This window comes from Octodon degus, unplaced genomic scaffold, assembly GCF_000260255.1.
Source record: "Octodon degus isolate 3935 unplaced genomic scaffold, OctDeg1.0 scaffold00075, whole genome shotgun sequence".
Lineage (NCBI taxonomy): Eukaryota > Metazoa > Chordata > Mammalia > Rodentia > Octodontidae > Octodon > Octodon degus.
The window spans coordinates 11,140,253-11,158,924 of NW_004524651.1; the positions used below are offsets into that span (position 1 = coordinate 11,140,253).

At 45.8% G+C, this 18,672-nt stretch overlaps 1 protein-coding gene across 1 annotated transcript in view; it reads left to right on the forward strand.

Moving 5' to 3' along the window:
* Positions 1 to 18,672, forward strand: part of Ptprm (protein tyrosine phosphatase, receptor type M) — a 681,934-nt gene that overhangs the window by 427,100 nt on the left and 236,162 nt on the right. Inside the window, exons 13-14 of the mRNA XM_023720402.1 lie at positions 3,787 to 4,060; positions 5,013 to 5,049. Coding sequence (XP_023576170.1) covers positions 3,787 to 4,060; positions 5,013 to 5,049 — 311 coding nt within the window. The remainder of the gene's footprint in view (positions 1 to 3,786; positions 4,061 to 5,012; positions 5,050 to 18,672) is intronic.

Below are 18,672 nucleotides of genomic sequence, written 5' to 3' on the forward strand. Positions count from 1 at the left end.
CAGCAGTGTGTAGGGCCAGCCTTGAGATTGCAGCAGGGCAGAGAAGTTACGGCCGTACCGTGCAACGTTAGCCCCACAGGTCTGGCCATGCCGTATGGTGTGTGACACCGCGCTGTCGTCTGTGGGACGCTCGTCACCATCAGTCACCCGTGACTAGGATGAAGCGGGGCTCGCTGTCGATAGCACCGATGTTCTCCTCTGGGCTCCGGGAAGCCCTGCCATGAAGGCAGCATGCCGAGTGCCGTCTGCTTCCTAATTTTCAACCGATGACATACTTTTAAAACCTCAGGGCAATCCTAACAGGTTCTTGAGAATACTTGGGTGTCATTTCAATAAACACTAACAGGTTCAAGAGCAGGCCATGTCTGACTAGGGTGCGAGAAGAGCACATGCTGCCCGTGGGCTGCAGGGCAGCAACTGGACTCGTGCTTAGCCTGCATGTAGTATTTTCACTTTCTCCCATTCCCCCACCTGAATTACTCATTAGAAAGACATCAGAAAGTGGGGCCGGGGAGATGGCTTATTGGAATAAGCACTTCCCTGGCAAGCACAAGGGCCTGAGTTCAATCGCTGGTTCCACAAAAAAAAAAAAAAAAAAAAAAAAAGATATCAGCACTGATTTCTCTTTTAAGATATATACAGATTTATAAATTTTTCCAAAAGTTTCAAGTCAAGGTGAAAGGCAGTAACAGCCATGAAAGGAACTCAGCTGTGAGTCCCTGAAATGATCAGAATTGTGTTTTAAAGGATCAATTGGAAGGGTTGGCCAGCTACCTCAGCAGACTAAAGCGCTTGCTTAGGCAGAGCACAGGGATGGGGGTTCAATCTTCAGCACCAATGCCAAGCCGGCCCTGCCTCCGGGGTGAGCCGAGACGTGGAGTGAGGTTGGGCATGGTGGTGTGCACCTGTAATCCCAGCGGTTGAGAGAGTGAAAACAGGAGGATCACTATGAGTCTGATCTGGGTAATGAGACCATGTAGACTCTGTATTTTTTAAAATACATTTTTTTAAAAAAAAAAGGATTAATTGGGGTTGGGGAGATAGCTCAGTGGTCTAAGCACCTGCCTGGCAAGTGCAAGAACCCAGCCAATGTTCGATCCCCAGTACCACATGTCCTTCTGGCCCCAGACCCCTGGGTGCTCTATGCTGGCCCCAAAGCTGGGTGTGGTGATGCATGCCTGTAATCCTAGTACTGGTAAGGCTGAGGCAGGATGATCACTATGAGTCTGAACTGCACAGCGAGACCCTGAGACAAATTAAAAAAAAAAAGACCTAAAGGAACTATGGGCAGAGCCAGGATAAAAGAATCCTGCATCTCTTTCCTGGCCCTCTCTTCTTTAGCCCTTGTCCTGCCAGCCAGCTGCTACTACTTTATGCTGATAAGAAATAAAATAAATGGATAAGAAAAATGGACTTAATGATGAAGGGTTTAATCTTGTAATGAATTAGGACAAAAAAATTAAGTCAATTTCAAATCTGCAGGCTTCTGAGAGACCTCAGAGTTGGGGAAAAACTGAAAACATTTAATCACATTTGAACTTTCAAGTATAAAAAAGGACATGAAAGATATTCTGATGTTCCTTTCTGGGTTATACTTCATGAGCTATTCTATATAAATGCAGATTTCTTATTCTCCTGTAAAGGCCTTAGAATTTTGTTGTAGAAAAGCCTAGCATAAATTAAACTTTAAATTAAATTTCATTCCGTCAGAAAGTTCTGATATAGTGATGTCACACTTTTGGCAGATTCATCTCGGCTTCGAGCTGCACTTTAATATTGCAAATGCCACGGGAAGGTTTTATGTTGCTCTCTATTCCAGAGCAGGGGTAGAACAGGGCTAGCCATGGTGCAATTTTAATAAACAAATGAGCCTGTGTGATACATTGAAAGAATAATAGAATTTTAATTCACCTCGCTAAGCTAGAACCTTCTGATCGGCTTCCTGTCCTTGAGCTTGTGCTTTCTTTAATCTTTTTAGAAAAACCATTGGTGTGATTTTTAAAGCTAGTTTGGAGAGCATGACTGTGGATGGAATGGTTTTCTGAAATTCATTTGTGGCATGATGTCTTGGGTACAGATGGAAGCCATGTGCTTCAGCCCAGGTACCAGAGACCGAGACACTAATGACGTGCTGATTTCCGTCCGGGCAATGATGAGGGATGGCCATGGGCAGCAGGAGGACTGAGCTATTTTTCATTAGCACTTGGACTTTGATAAAGGGGAATAGAAAAGAGCTGCTTGACCTTTGAGTGCTTAAATTATTAAAGAGCAAATAGATTTGAGGTCTGGATGCTTGCAAATCTAATTTGTCTTGTGGAGCAAGGATGAAAAGACATTCGTGGCTGGAAATGGCTCCAGTCAACTTAGTTCTGTCTTTAATATATCTGAAGATGAGGAGATGGTAGCCATTTAAAAAATAATGTGTCTGGAGTCGGGTGTATAATGCAACTAATGCTTGCTGGCTACAACGGAGGCCCACTAAATGACCATTTAATTCTCAAATTTTCACCCAATCCTCATTAAATTGCTGCTTGGGCAAAATTATTTTTTCATCTGGATGGTATTTAAATTACACAACAAAATTTGGTTTCATTAGGAGATAGCTTTTTAGGGAACAATATATTATTTGAGTTCAAGTAGAGCAGTGCTTGGCATGTAGTAGCTGCTCAGCGTTTGTTGAGCCAGGTGTGTGTCATATACGTGCAACCCAGCAGCTTGGGAGGCTGAGGCAGGAGGATCTCAAGTGTGAAGCCAGCTATCCTGGGTAACTTAATAGGCACTAGGGATGTCGCCCAGCTGTGGAGGAGAATGTGCGAGGCCCTGGGTTAGTTTCTGCCACCGTGAAACTAAAAAGTCCTACTTTGAGTTAATAAATGGTGCAGAGGGCTGGCCGGGCAGCTTCTGCTTTGGGTCTGTGGGGACCGCACGCATGGGCAGGCTCAGACGTGTGAACTCCTGCAGTGGCCACACGTGGCCCCCACGCTGTGGGCAGAGCGCCCGCCTGTGTCCTCGCGAGCATGGCAGGTTCAAGGTCATGGCGTCATAGCCTTGGGGGCGGGCTTCTCCTAGCAGCACCTACAGCATCCCTGCTGCCATTCTGTTGGTGGCGCATGAGTCGTGACACAGCACCAATGCAGCACCTTGCTGGAGAGGCATCAAAGGCTTTGCAGATAGATGTGTTTTTAAATCACGACAGCTGAGTGTGCGTATGACAGGGAGAGGAGAGGAGAGGCGTCAAAGTGTGCTTAACCTCCTGAGTGTCCTTCCTCGAGGAAGGTCTTTAATTACAGCCTCAGTCATGCAGGAAGGAATCCGGCCAGCTGCGTGGAGGACTTGCATGACCGCTCCCAGCAGAAAGTGCCCAGGGTTAGGACTGAAGACTTTGGCTCACTTTTCCTTATTTAGGGACACCTTGCCTTTGGTTGCAAATGTGCAGTTACTTCTCCACAAGACCCCCTTCAGTCGTGTGGCTAAAGGACACTCTTTCAGCATCCAGCTTATAAACAGCAACAATTCTCACGTACTCTTTTTGAGTATGGTGAATTTTGTTCCTCTCAGAACACTGTGCTAGAATATTCTGCGGGGGAGTGTAAGCATTGTCTCTTGCCAGGAGCCAGCAGGAAGTGACAGTCTGTCACGCACTGTGGCGCATCACACGCCACGCCGGGCCCCGCGATGCCATCCAGCGTGTTCTGCATTCACGTGCGCTGCCACTGTGCCAAACTGCAGGCAGAGTGGATGGCTCTTACCCAGACAGATCACTGATGACCGCCCTCTTTGTTGCAGTGTCTACCAAATAGTTGTTGAGGAGGAACGCCCTCGAAGAACTAAAAAGACAACAGAGATATTGAAGTGCTACCCGATACCGATCCACTTCCAGAACGCGTCCCTCCTGAACTCGCAGTACTACTTCGCCGCCGAGTTCCCGGCCGACAGCATCCAAGCTGCCCAGCCTTTCACCATCGGTGACAACAGGACCTACAGCGGGTACTGGAACACCCCGCTGCTCCCCCACAAAAGCTACAGGATTTACTTCCAAGCTGCTAGTCGAGCCAATGGGGTACGTTGTACAGATGACCGCTGGCTTCAGGCTTCTGGGGTTGTTAGGCCAACGGCAGATAAGTGAGGTGGTAGTGAATGGACAAAGTCAGGCCTCTGTGTTTACTCATAAGAAAATGAGTTTCTCCTCTTCGTAAAATTATTTTCATGTAGAGAAATTTATGGCAAGAAATGAGAACATTCATCATGTTTTGGAGGAGTTAGAAAAGTAGATCCTCGTGATGATTGTTATGCACAGATTTCCTTCCTTCCAAAAGCTGGCTAGCCATTCTGCTTAGCTTACTAATCTTACAGGAAAACAGCACAGCTATAACATATAGATCCAGCTCATTTAAAATTTTGTGAGATCCACAGCATCTGTCTTTTAAGCACATTTTGTGTCATTTCTTTCGCTCCGAGAGTTTATGCCTCTAATAGCTACAGCTAAATTAGGTGTCTTTTTTCTTTTCTAAGAGAAGACAGTTTTAGAAAGATGAGATGGAAACAAAGTAAAATTCTCTTGGCGTCATTTCTGAAGTGGCCCCCCCTTTCCTGGTCACGGCTGTCCAGAGCTCTGATAAGAACTCAAAGCCGCCGTAGGGAGAGGGAAAGTTTCCAAGTCCCCACCTCGGTCTCTGTCCTTTCTAGTGCAGTCCTGACTTTCAGTGTCCCCCTGGCAAAAGTCAGGGGGGCAGGGACACTGGGGCCAGGCACAGGCTGCAGCAGGAGCCCAGCCCCGCTGGGCAGGACATGGGCATTCACTCGGCCCTCCTTAACAGTTAGGCTCTTCCAGGGCTGCCGCGAAGGGCACTGGAATCCGTGTGTGAGCAGCGCCCCTGGGTAATCAGCGCTGATGAAGCCTCGGTCGGGACAGCGAGCACTTCCTTATCCAGTTCCTTAACTAGAGCTCCAGAGCTCTCTGCTACTTTTAATAAAGCATGAGGCATGACTCCTCCCCTCTTTATTTCTTACAGGAAACCAAAATCGACTGTGTTCAAGTAGCCACAAAAGGTAGGTTGAAACTGTGGGTTGATTTCCTGATTTATGTCTTTTAAAACTTACTTTAGGCTGTTTTAAAATTGCTTGAAATGTAATTCCAATGAATTATAAATGTGTATACATATATACTGTATACACATATGCATGTACATATATATATGTATGTATGTATGTATGTATGTATGTATGTATCAGGGAATGATGGCAGTTAGACTTGACTCGTGTTGATCTTTTTTAAACTAAGTCTTAGTGCTATGCTCAAAGCAGTTTTCAGTGGCTTTTAAAAATTTCTTTTCATATTAATCTTTATCAGACGTCATACATGCCTTAAGCCACAATGTCCCATACCTGATGAAACTGGATTGTATACAGTGAATCTTCAGATAAAAGGCAGAGTTGAAGTCTTAGCCCCACTTTGTAAACTTGCTGGTTTTTTCTGTGTGACTGAGCTGAGGAGGGATGGGAAGATCACACTGGACGGGTTCTTGCGCAAGAGCCATCCTCACAGTTGTTCAGCCTTCAGACGACAGCATGAACACGCCAAGGAGGCACAGGAGCATGCCGTCCTCGTTGCAGTCTTGTCTCATGAAGGTGTGAGGCTGCACGGCTTTGGCAGCTTAGTGGTAGCCTAGCAGATATGTCTTGGTTGAACCCTGTGGGGTAGGCGTGGGTGGGCGAGCCCTTCCGCTCTGTTTGTCCTCACGGGGTTCTCGCTCTTTTCCCGAGAATCCACTCATGTAGATTAAAGACACTCTTTATATCTTGTTGTACCTGATTAAGGGCCTCTACTTGTGGCAGTAAATCAGCCGTAAGTAGAATGGCGGCTCCCGGGCACCTACCAGCGATCACAGTACTAGAGAGCCGCTGAACTGGGTTACATCCTGGCGCTTTGCGCTCCACCTTGTGGCTCTGACCCAACACAGGGCTCTGGCAGTAATGCCTTCTTACACCTCTGCGGACCTTACAGTCTGAGGGTGAATCTAGTCCCAGGGCGCCTAATTGACAATGCCTTATGTTTACCTCACAGCTGAAAGTTTGGGAACCACTGTCATTCATGAATTTGCATTTATTTCTGCACTATAACTGCAAGAAGGAGACAGATCCTGCCACTCTTCATGTTTAACAGGTGGACGCGTGGGTTGTTGGAGGGCACTGGCCTAGCAGGTCCCTCAGCCGTAATCTGGGGTTCAGGCTTGACCCCGGCGTGGACACTGTTCCCCAGGGTTCTCCTGCCTGTGTTTGGTGCTTCTCATCCTGAAGGAGCTCTGGCCCAGGGCTGTGTGGCACAAACCTCTTAAGTCCCTCTACCGGAACTGAGTGCCTGCCCACTTCTTGCAAACAGTGAGATCTCTGTCATCAGGCTCATTTACGTAATTGAAGTATTATAGAAATAACTCACTAGTAAGTATAGAAACCTGACAAGTTTGCTGTTTTCACAATAGATTGAATTAGATGGTGATTTGGGCCATTTTCTCCCATCCGCTAGATTTCATCAATATTGTAATTTGTTTTTCAATCCACCCAAGCGTGATTAGGCAGTCAGATGACCCAAGTGGCCGATACCCCGCTTGTCTTTTCTGAGTCATTTGCAAACGTTTACACAACAGCAAGCTCCATCCAAATAACCCCTTTTGGGGAAATAAGAAAACACATTTTAATATTCATTGCCTAACACTGTCATTTTTGTTTCATAAAATCCTAGTACAGTGAGAAACTAGGGGAGATCCTGTCCCCCCGGGGAAGAGTGGCGCTGTGTCGTACGATTTTGTGACATTCGGCGTGGACGGCTCAGCCGCTCCCCACTCAGCATGGCAGAACACTCCACCGCCCTTATAATGAGAAATACTTCCCTTCTGTATCCTAAAAATTCCTTTTGAAGCACAGGAAGCCATTCCATCTTGCCTGCTTGTCTGGAACAGCGAAATAAGTCGATTTAACAACTCTGTTCGTGCTGTGCAATAAAGGAGCTGGAGGGACGAATCCAGGCGTCCTGAGGGTTTGCCACCTACTCCTGACAGCAGAGTGGCTTAATCAAGCTCTCAGGCACTAGGCGGCTTTCCTAAGCCGCTCTCTGGGTTTACAGGTTTCAGTGTTCTCCGGAACACTGTTGATGAGTGTCTCTTAGGGAGGGTGGAGGTGGAGGTGTCTCCACAAAAGGGGAGTTTGTAATTTCAAGTGTGGGTATGTCTCTTAAAAATGTAGTTCATACTATTTATACATTTATTGTTGTGATTATCTTAATCATATTTCAAAGATATCTTCTGACACTCATCATCTCAAATATAAAACTTATAAAAGTTATACACAGGAAAAACCCCTAAGTTATGTCATTCCACGTCTTCACATTTGGAGGATTGCCTATATTTTACGTATCCTTTAATTTCTACGTCTATTGACTTCTCCATGGCTACTACATGTGGCTGTAGTTTAATTGATGATGTGGATGATCTGAGAAGCAAGGGCACCTCACTGTAGGATACATGTGATGTTCGACTGTCCCGCTCACAATGAGAAGGTTTCTTTTTATCCACAGCATACAGGGAATAGGAGAGCTTTGACTACTTGTTAGGTTCTCAAATTTTTTTATTTTTTTCAGTCACATCCACATTTTTATATAGGTTCTTTTCGTGACCCTTTGGTCCAACTGTATGTTATATTAGTAATTCATGTGTTTTCTTTAACCTCTGTATTGATTATAACTGCCTTATAATAACTGGCAAGGTTAAAAACTATAACCAATTAAAAATTGTCAGGATAACAAAAATCCAAGTAGGTCATGTTAGTAAACTAGATCTCTTGTATCAGATGAGGTATGTCCACTCTAATTGATATGATGATCAGTTTGGACATATGTGTTAATCTTTTATAAGGGAACATTTTCTTTAATATGATGTCACTCATGTTTGTTCCTAACAATGTAATCAGTGGGTGATTTCCTGTTACCCCTTTGTTTTTAAAATTATTGGAATGCCTTTCAAGTACAAATGCATAGAGATTTCATCTTTTGAAGCCCTTGAATCCCTCAAAGTTTGGGGTGTTCATGTTGGCTGACTTTCGGTGCATGGAGGGTTCAGGCCATTCACGGGTCCCTTCCTTGCTTCAGTCTGGCTCGCAGCACTAGAGCTACAAGTGTTGGTGTGCAAACACTAGTTTAATTCTCTGCAAAACTAACAGAGAGGTCAGACTTTAAACCTTAAACCACAAGAAAAGACTTATTCCACTGTTATGTTTTTAAAGGGAATTTTCTATGAAAAATGCTTTGCTGTTTGTAATTCTTGTATTTTATTTAACTCAAATTTGTACTGGATGTGAATATGCTTTGCTGGAAGACCTTGAGGAAACATTGAAGGATTTCTATTGTTCTGATATAATTTCTAACTATATTCAGAAATTTGAATGTTTCTTTTTTTAATCACTAGGCTCTTGGAGAAGTTTCTCCAGCCTGTTTTTCTTTTCACTCTTTTGTTCAAAGAAATACCATCCTTTCTGGCCATAATGTTACAGAATGGAAATGCTTTGATAAAAGAACCAAAAAGAATGTCTGCTGAGATGTAAACCTAATTAAGATTCCTTTTAATTGTGCATATTGAATCCAAGGGAAAACAAATTGCATTGTGAGATCACTCATGTATGCCAATCTCCTATTATTTAGGCTACGGATTTAGAAACAGGAATATATACATACAGTTTTCAACATTTTGTAAAGAAAATTTTTTCTTATTCTTGATAATTCATAATCTTCATAATGTGCATCAGCAGTATATGTAGGCCCCTAAAAGGTTCTCAAAAATAAGAAACCCCAAAGTCTGTTTCTCAAATTTATACAAACCAGTCTCATCTTTCAGGGAACACAGGGCCTTGCACAACCCTATTGGTATATGCACATGCAGGATCTGGAAGATCCTGGCTCGGCTCTGCAATGCCAGCATGGAGCCCACGCTGGACTCCTTCCCTGCTTGCCTCTGTCCCCAGGGCCCCAGGGCCAAAGCCACCAGATACTGTCTGTTAAGTACAGCATGGGAATTCTGACCTTACTCTGCCAAACTTCATAATGTCCTCTTTTATTCTGCATCATTACTGGTATTTTAAGGCAGGAAGCAGCACGCCTTTTATGTCAAGGACCAGATCAAGGTTATTTTGAGCTGGGGATGCAGCTCAGTGGCTGAGCTCTTGCCTAGCATCCCAGTCCCTGAACTCAGTCCCCAGCACTGCAAAGAAATGAAAGGAATACAGTGTTTTAGGCTTGGAGGGCCACGTGGTTTTTGTCACAACTACTGACCTCAACCCTGCCCATTTTAAAGTAATTTCTAATGTAAGCAAGTGCTGTCCTTGCACTAAAAATAATAGCTACAAAGAACTACTTCACAGATTGGAACACAGCGACCGTTGCGGAGTGCTTTTCTGGTGTATGAACTTTGTCTATGTGACTTCGCCTCCTTGTAGCTTGGGTACTTCTTCATTTGCAGGTACCTGCTGCCTACGAGGCCTGTTTTCGAGTAGTTTTTGTTCATATCTTTCACCCTTTTGGATAGAAGATAAGAGCCCTAATGCTTTAATGGACAGTGTCTTACTCCAACGCAGCTTGTTCTGATTTTCTTATAAGTAACAGAAACTACGTAAGAGTATCAGCTGAACCACAGTATTCTGTGGCCAACCAAACATGTTACATATATAGACCTGTAATCCACATCAGCTGTGTAACAAATCTTAGAAATAACATTTTACAATGTTCAACTTGTTGTATCCAAATCTGCAGAGATCTTCTGTCTGCAGAATCATCATAGTGCTGTGTTGGGAACTCTGTTCTCTGGCCAGTTTATCTCACTTTGCAAAACTGGGATGCATTCGTGAATAACATGTAAAAGACTGCTGCACCCTTTTTTCTTTTGTTTATTTTAAAGAGAATTTTAAAAAACTAAAAATCATACAGAATTTCAAAAAAGATGACAGGAAAATCAACAGCGATCATTATGTTGCATATTGTTAACTTCCAAGTAGTTGTTCAGATGACCAGATACAGGCGTGCAAGGTTGATCGGATAATATAAGCACTAACCATTCCTGTCAGTGAACTAGTAGAAGTTAGTAGTGCGATTATCTGAGCTATGTTGGGTGTGTATTATATATATATTTTTTGCCCTTCCGTCTCTTCTCCTTTCCCACTTTAAGCTCAGTTGCCACAGTTGTCTCATTCTAAGAAGCAACACTGTTTCAGTGGTGCAGAGGGAGGTTGCAAAATACTATGCTGCAGCAGTATGGGGTTTAATTGTCTGCAGATGGTAGATGATCTATTTTCCTTACTTGCTGCCACATTTCTAACAGTACCAGGCTGTTCCATGTAAATTAGTTATCTTTCCTGTAAGCCTGTCCTTAATTTTTCAATATTTTTTCTTTGCATCATTTTCCAGCTGTATCATGTTAGAAGTGACATTTTAATTTTCTTTTTTTTTTTTTTTTCGGTATCTGTGTGTCAATGTTAACCGCTTACTGCAAGCACCGCAAGATGCCCTAGTGGTTCTTTCAAAGAATCTTGCCCCTTTCTCTGGTCACAAGTTAGCCATGGCAATGACAGCGAAGACAATGAGTGGTGTCCATTGTTGTTAACCAGTACTTTGAGATACATTTTTCAATTCTCATAATATGAAAAAGCAAAGTCTTTAAATGGAAGTCTGTGTGAAATCTAGTTATTAGACAAATCACTCTAATTAAAAAAATTTAGTGAAAGGCAATAACACTCCTTACAAAAGTAATTGGAGCAAGAAGACAAAATATTACAAGTGACATTGCTTTAAATAATCTGATATATTTTTAAAGCCTGAAGTTCAGAATATCACAATTGGCTATAAACTTCCATTCACCAGTGAGAAACAGTTGACATCTTCAGCTGAATTCAGAGTCTGATTTTGGTTTTATTTTTTCCTGCTGCCCATCTCCCCAGGTCTCAACCAACACTTGCAGCTGTGCCTGAGGTAGAAATCCTGCCTGACTAGCCCTTGTTTAAGAGAAAAGAGTTGAAAAATTCAATACCTTGCTATGTTATTTTTTCTTTCTTTCCTTTTTTTTTCTTTGTGTTGTTGTTGGGACAGAGTTGAGACAATTTGATGTGCTGATGGGGTTCTTCTTGCTAGCCTAGCTTCAGTCTGGCTTTTTTCTCCCTCATGCATGCTGACCTGGAAATCCTCCTTTGCCTTAGCTGCGATAATCCTGACTCAGCTTACAACACCTTACATTCGCATCGCCCCTGCTGCAGGCGACGGCCAGCTAACAGGTCAGATGTTCAAGTACAGACGAGTCATCTTGCCCATTTCCCGCTCATCCTCCTCAGCTTTGTTTCCCCTCTGCATTGCCCCCTCCGCTTAAGGCCTGTTCACAGCGCCTCGGGCCTGGTACAGATCTGTGCTCGTGTGAACTCGAAATGCTTGACCTCTTCTGTGTGCACATCGATGCCCATGCATCCGGTACAACTCCACTGCATGTTCTCATTGTGTGTCTGGTCTGTTGGTTTGTTTCTTTCTAGCCTGATGTGACACAGAAATGAAATTTGCTGCACTTATAATAGCAGTGACATCAACTGACAGGGTCTGGAGCAAACTCAGAAGGATGTACATGTTTCTCGTGTTTCTGGTTAATCTAAAAAGGCATGAAGACTGGAGACTGAGAAAGGCTTCCTGTGCACCTCGCAGGTCTAGTCTGTGTGTCCATTAGAAGTATGATCACATCTGCCAGGATTATTAAATGAGGCCGCAGTGAAGATGTTTAGGCGCTGCTGCTCAGCGGCCCCCCATGTGCATGCAATTGCTACAGGGCTGACTGCTTTCCTCGTAGTGTTGCTTCAGAGCAAAGCCCTTCTTTAGAGAAGCAGTGCATCGCAAATCAAGGGTCTGAGTCACTTAGGGGCATTCAGAAAGCTTAAAGGACTTAGCTGAACTGGGCTCTGTGTGCACCAAGAGAGGAGCTTGTGCACTCTGACTCCTCCCAAATATACGTGGGCCTCTGTAGAGTCCAGGCAGGAGAACAGTCCGGTGCACCACTCCTATCCCAGGTGAGTGGTTAGTGAACCGTAGAAGACCTTACCCTGCCACCAAGCGACTCATAGCCAAGCCCCCCGGGGTACATAGCACTACAGGTCTGGTTTCAGAAGGACCTGCAGTCCTGTAATCCAGTCGCAAGTGGTGTAGGTGTGGCTCAGGTAACGTAGCAAGCCCAGAGCTGCCTTCTGTGTCACTCTGTGTAAAGTTAGGGAGTGCTCTCAAATCTCAAACAGTGAAGAAAATAGCAAAAGCTAACTCTAATAAAGAATCACAAATGCTTAGGCTGTTCCCCAAGCTTATTATTTTGAAAAATAGAGCCAACAAGACCAGGAAAATGTAGACTGATTTGAGGAGGGAAACGAATATAGACTGATTCTACTTTCCCTTTGAAGTCTCCTCGAGCAGAAGCGCTGCTCTCTGCAGCAGCACCCCAAGGACTTAGCCCTGGCTCTGGGTGCAGGATCGCACGTCCATCTCAAGGGTCTCATAACCCATCAGCTAACTCACCCATTTCCCCATGACATCTGAGCTGACGCCAGTCTGGTCAGTAAGTCATTAGAGATGTCCTCCCAAAGCCATAGCTAGGAGAAATATAGCCGCCTGGGCCTCTCTGGGCCCTTCCTCATGATCTGCTTTCAGCAAATGAAGCATGGTATTCACTAGGCGTGAAATAAGTGACGCTTCTGGGTATCGCTTCCTTGAAAGCTTACAGGAGTAAGATACCTCATAAAGTGTCCCCAAGGCTCTCGGGCCCTGCACATGCTATGTGGTGTGGGGATGATCCTGAAGGACACACAGCCACAGCACATGTGGCTTCAGTCCTAAGGCCGCCACGTGTGTGCGCATCATTCACTCTGCTTTACTAGGGGTTAGAATGATGGAGGGTCTAAGCCAGCCTCGGAAACCAGTACGAACTACGCCTGTGCTTCTTCTGCATTTGCTTCTGGCTTTACTGATAGGTTCTCATCGCTGGATCCCGTCACGATGCAGCGGCGTTTCTTCTGCATTGTCTGTCTGTACCAGCCGTGCACTTTGGTAGCAGGAGCACTCTTGATTTAGATCCCTGAGTCAGTCCCTTCTGACAGATGCTGACCCCACCCTGTACCACCTGTTGGCCATCTGCTCCTGTTAAGAGGCTCACCTGGCCAGTAGCACGGGCATCTCGGCCTCAGGTACCTTGGAATTAGTTAGCACCCGCTTAAGCATACAGACTGCTTTGAATGAGGACTCAGTACCCTGCTTGTGGTTGAGCAAAGCTAGGAGAAGACAGCAGTTTTATAACCAATGGGGGAAAACCTAGGGTGTTTCAGAACTTGTGCATAACGCTGAAGAGCTTAGGGTGGTTGCTGAGTCTCCTCCGAATTTATACCCCTGGGACACTTTTGCTTACTAGGTAAATCCTGCCCCCTGTGGAAGCCGGATGGGTACAGCAGGGCACAAGCGCCCTAGCTCTCCAGCTCCCTGGCTGCACGCAGACTCGTGGCTCCTCCTGACCTGCCCCAGGCACAGCTTCCGTGGGACGCTCCTTAGGGCTCCAGCCTCAGCGTTCCACCCCGTCTGTGCCCCTGTATGCAGGTTGGCTGTGCCTAGCTGTGCGCCTGTGGGGCCCCGTTGCTTGCCTGTCACCCAAGAAAACAAGCACTCTGGTGTCAAACCCGCCCAGGGACTTGGCCTGGTACCAAGCTTGTGCTCTTCCATGGACTTCATTAAGAGAATGGCACAGGTCCGGTGTTCCTAGGAGCTCTGCCTGGGAGTGTTCCTTAAACTCCTTGTCCCCATCAACAGTAAAGAGAAGTTCACCACTCCCGATGCACACACACAAACACGCAAGCCGCTCTACCTGAACAGAGGCTTAGGAGCTACTCACTGTGTTATATTCTGTTCTGCATTATTCTGTTCCAGTTTGTAAAAAAAAAAAAAAAATTCTTATTCCTGCCTACTTAACTGATTTCATTTTCCTCTACTGAGTTGTCATCTACACTCTAAAAAACGTTTTCCCAAAGCACTAGATTTAGGAGATAATGAAAGGGAACACCGTGTCTGACTTGAACGATTGTCTTATCCACCTCAAACTTCCTACTCTAAAGACAGCACACAAAGAAAGTCCTAGAAACCAGAAATGTAGCCAGTCTGTACTTTGTTCCCTTCATCTTGACATTTTATCATTCATAAATTGAGACTATTTTATGAAGAAAACAGAAAATGGAACATGTGAGAAATTCCCCTTTGTTCAATTCCCGGTACAGGGGGGAGGGGAAGAGAGAGAGAAAGAAAAGAGCAAAAAGAAATTCCCCTTCAGTAATTTTTAAAATTAATTTATATATAAATGTATAGGCTATTTATATTACAATGTTTCCTTTCATGATTTAATAACTCTGAGAAGCTGTGGAAATTATTTCTTTAAGCAGATTTTTTTTTATCTCGCAATTGTTTAACCCATGCATATACCATGATAAGATCTGTGGTCTATAGATATTTATAAACAGAGTGACTTCTGTGATTCATATCCACATCACATACATCAGAGCATGTTAGAATCCTTATCTGATATAAAATTAGATCTTTTAAGAAAGAAGAAGGAGAACTAGCTGGCCAATAGTCCCATGTTCTTGCAGATTGAAGACAGCGTGCAGGTAGCCAAGGCTTAAGCACAGCCAGCAGCACAATACAGAAAGCAGGGAAAACAGATTTTAGTCAGAAACTGCTGACTATAGGCAGGTAGGTGAGCTGTGATTAGATTTGGGAGGAGGAGAGCGGGCCCTTTGAAGAGAGAACAGGCTAGGAAGAGGGCTGAGCTGGGGCCAGGGAGAGCCAGAGCGGGGAAAAGCCTGAAGGTCTCTGCGGCTCCCAGAGAAACAGGTTCGTTGCCGAGGCTCATGGAAGCCAGGCTCCTCCCTCCCTCAGAGGCCAGAGATGCAGGCCCTGTCCTGAGCTTCTGGCAGAGACAAAGGACATTCTCTCAGCAGCCTGAATTTTCCCCATCTAGCATTTTTTTTCCCATAATTTTATTGATAAATAGCAACTAGACAGTTTCAAATCAAATTGGTAGGACAGTTTCAATAATTAACACATTGCATACATTCTTCCTAGTGGTTAATTGCTGTACAAGACGCAGACATGTTATCCTACTTACAAACACCATTAGAACAAATCCCTCTATTCATTAAGAGAATGTAACTATATATCTATCCCAACCACTTTGAATACACAGATACAAAATGGACATTCATCTGTACCCCCATTTTTGGTTAAGTTCCGTTATTTGAATATTATAGGTGTGTAAACTCAGCAAAATATTCTAAAAGAGTCCAGTAGCCCATAATAGTATTGGGTCTTCCGCTTCACTGGCAGTGTCAGAAATTATTGACCTGAGTCCCCCACAGCTCACCATAACAGCATGGCTTTACTTGGGAGACAGTCATCTCAGGAGTGGGTCAGAGGCACGGGGAGCTGCGTAAGCACTTGTTAGATCTCTGGAGGCTGCCGCTGAGGCCTGCTGGTGAAGAAAGCACAGAGCTTGGTCATGGAGAGGACTCTGTCAGGGTGAGGCAGAGCCATTGCGGAATGAAGCAAGGAGCACTTTTTAGACCTCAGTGTGGCTCTTAAAGACAGAGCTCTTTTCAACTGGATGGATGGATGGATGGGTGGGTGGGTGGATAAATGAAGACATGGACATTACCAAAGTGGTCCCCACTGCAGGAAATGGGAAGCCTCAGCATTTGCAGAGACCTTTGTGAGTCCTGACCCCAGGCTATAGCCCTGAGACCCCCTTCCCTGAGCCCCACAGGGAGAAATATCCCTGAATCTGTTGCATCTTTCCAGTTGGAAGCCAAAGCAGGCAGAGACAAAACGTCTTCTGTGGTCCCAGAAGTCTGTATGCCACTGAGTTGGGGGCTTTGGTGGTGGGACCTTTGTCACCCTTGGGTCTCCCCAAGACCCATCAGACCTCAGCAAACTCCCACCCAGCCTGACACTCTGAGCTCCCCTGAGCGCCCTGCCTTGGGTCTTGGTGGCCCTGGCTCCTTGGCCCTGACGCGTCCATCACCTGCCTGGCTCTACCACCTTCTACCCTTCCAGTGTAGCTGGAGAAATGGCAGGCGCCTGCGTGGACCCCACCCCACTGCGGGTGCACCTGCTCATCACCACATGTCCCCTTTGTTTGTAGGACAGACTATGACCCCCCATCCCACCAAGGACCAAGGATATGCCCAAGGTGGTTTGGCCTGGCCTCCCCTCCTTCCTCAGGGTGCCCTTTCCTGCCCCTGATGGCTTTGGCTTATGAGTGCTTCCTCACATTGCAGTAGCTGCAGCCACTGGGTCACAGAGACCTGATGGTAATCTATTCCTGTGTCACTATACTTTGACTTCGTTGTGTCCTTTAGCTGAGATTCCATTTTATATACTATTGTTTCATTTTTTATTTCTCTAAGGTTTTTGTCTTGCTTGAGATCTTCCCATCTCTGTCATGAATTTTCTTACAATGTTTTCATAGTGTTCTGTATATTTAGCTTTTGAAATGTCTAGAAATTACTGTTAATGTAATATGAGGTATTGCTGTGGGACTGGTATATCTTTCTCCAGACAAACAACCCATTGGCCGGCACACTTTATTGAATAAACAGTTATTTTCTCACAGAATCTCAGTGCCACGTCGCTATGTATGCAGTCTTCATGTACCCTTTGAATTCCCAGATCAGACTCCGTTATGGTCCTTGGTGTCTTCTCCTGCATTTATCATCATCTTTAATCACAGAAGTTTCTTAACAACAGTTATATGGTAAAACAAGAACGCTTTTCTTATTCCTTGTCAGAACTAGCCAGTACGGGGCCTGCCAGTCTCTTCACATGGCCCTTATCCTGGCCTGAAAGGCCTTACACAGGGGGCGCCCTCACCCTTTCTGAACTCCAGATCTTCTTTTCCTCTGTTTCGAGCCACAGCACTCAAACGACAAAGCGCCCACCCCATGACTGACTGAACATATCCTTTCTGTTAGGTTTTAGGTACTCTGACCTAATACCTGAAATAATAAGTTCATAAGAAGGAAAGGTTTGCTTTGGTTCACAGTTTTAGAAGCTTCAAGCCATAGTCACTTGGCCCAGTGGCTTCAGGCCTAGGCAGTTTCTAACTGTTCCTACCAAGCCTCACCTGCTAAGGGTTCCAGTGTCTTCCAGTAGCACCACAGGCTGGGGACCAAGATGTCAGCGTATGGACATGGGGACACTTACAGAAACCATGGCTCAGCCATGCCCCTTCTGTACTGTGAGCTTTGGCTCCCGCTTGCCCTTGCCCAGAACCCCTTGCCCAGATGGCCTGTTCCCTCACCTTCTCCATGAAGCCTCAGGCAGATCTCCCCTGTGATGGATTTGATCCAGTGTCCCCCCCCCCAAGCCCCAGAGGCTCATGTGTTCAGAGGTTGGGCTTAGGAAGATAGCCGAATCATGGGGCGCTGTCCCCACCCTTAGATTAGGCACTGATGGTTCAGAGCTGTAGGTGCCAATAGGAAGCGGGGCCTGGTTGGAAGAGGTGGGTTGTCAGGGGTGACCTGGAAGGGGCTGTGTCCCTGCCTGCTCCTCCTTGCCTCAGCTTCCTGAATGCCATGGGAGGTGCAGCTTCCTCTACCCAAGCGTTTTCCACCACACCCTTTGTGTCGTAGAGCCAGTTAGTTAGGGACTGAAACTTCTAAAACCCAGGAGTCAGAGTAACGCTCTCCTCTATGTGGTGGGTGTTGGGTCCCAGTGACGAGCAAGTGACCACAATGTGAGCTTCTTAGGCAGTCAGCTCGGCTCCTCTTCCATCCTAACACTGTCGCCGCCACTGCCCTCTCCCTGTCCGTGTGCCCTGCACTGTCTACCCTTGCCCTGCTGCTGTGGTCGGCACCTTCCATCCTCATGCCTCTGACTTCTACTGTCTGTCTTCCCTTGTTAGGCACATGCTCCCCGAGGACAGGGTCCTCATTACTGTGTTCTGCTCCCAGAAGTTGTCCTGCTCCACACTGCATGGTAAAGTTCTCCAAAAAGGTCACTGAGATTCTGCAGCTCTGCTGATGAGAACTGTGGCAAGCGTCTCCATTTACTCAGATGCTGTTGAATGTTTCTCACCCATATTTGGAGTTGGCCATAAAGCCAGGCTTGCTAGGTCTCCTTCCAAAACATGTTCTGGACTCGAGGGTCTCTCGCCTGTCCTGGCCACCACCGTCGGCCGGAGCCCTGCCTCATGCCCACTTTAGCCATCTCTGGTTGTACTCAGTCTCCCTGTGAATTCGTCTGCTGCAGAGCAAGGGGTCTGAGCAGTTTGGAAGTGAAATCTGCTCCTAGCGCTGCATCCCGAACCCCTCCCACCTTCTTCTCGGGTTAGAGCAGATCCCACTGCTCCCATCGCAGCATGTGAGGCCACAAGTGTGACTGGAGCCTCTTTTGGCCCCTGTCTGTCATTCTGTCCCACCTATGCTATTCTTCCTGGGGCTCCAGAACACCAAGCTTCCTCCTGAGGTCTCCTGTCCATGCCTGAGATACGTGGGGCAAGCTTCCTTTCTCATTTTTTCAGATTTTGGAGTGCTTTCATGCACGAGACCTCCTGGGGACAGGAACCAAGTCTAATGCAAAGT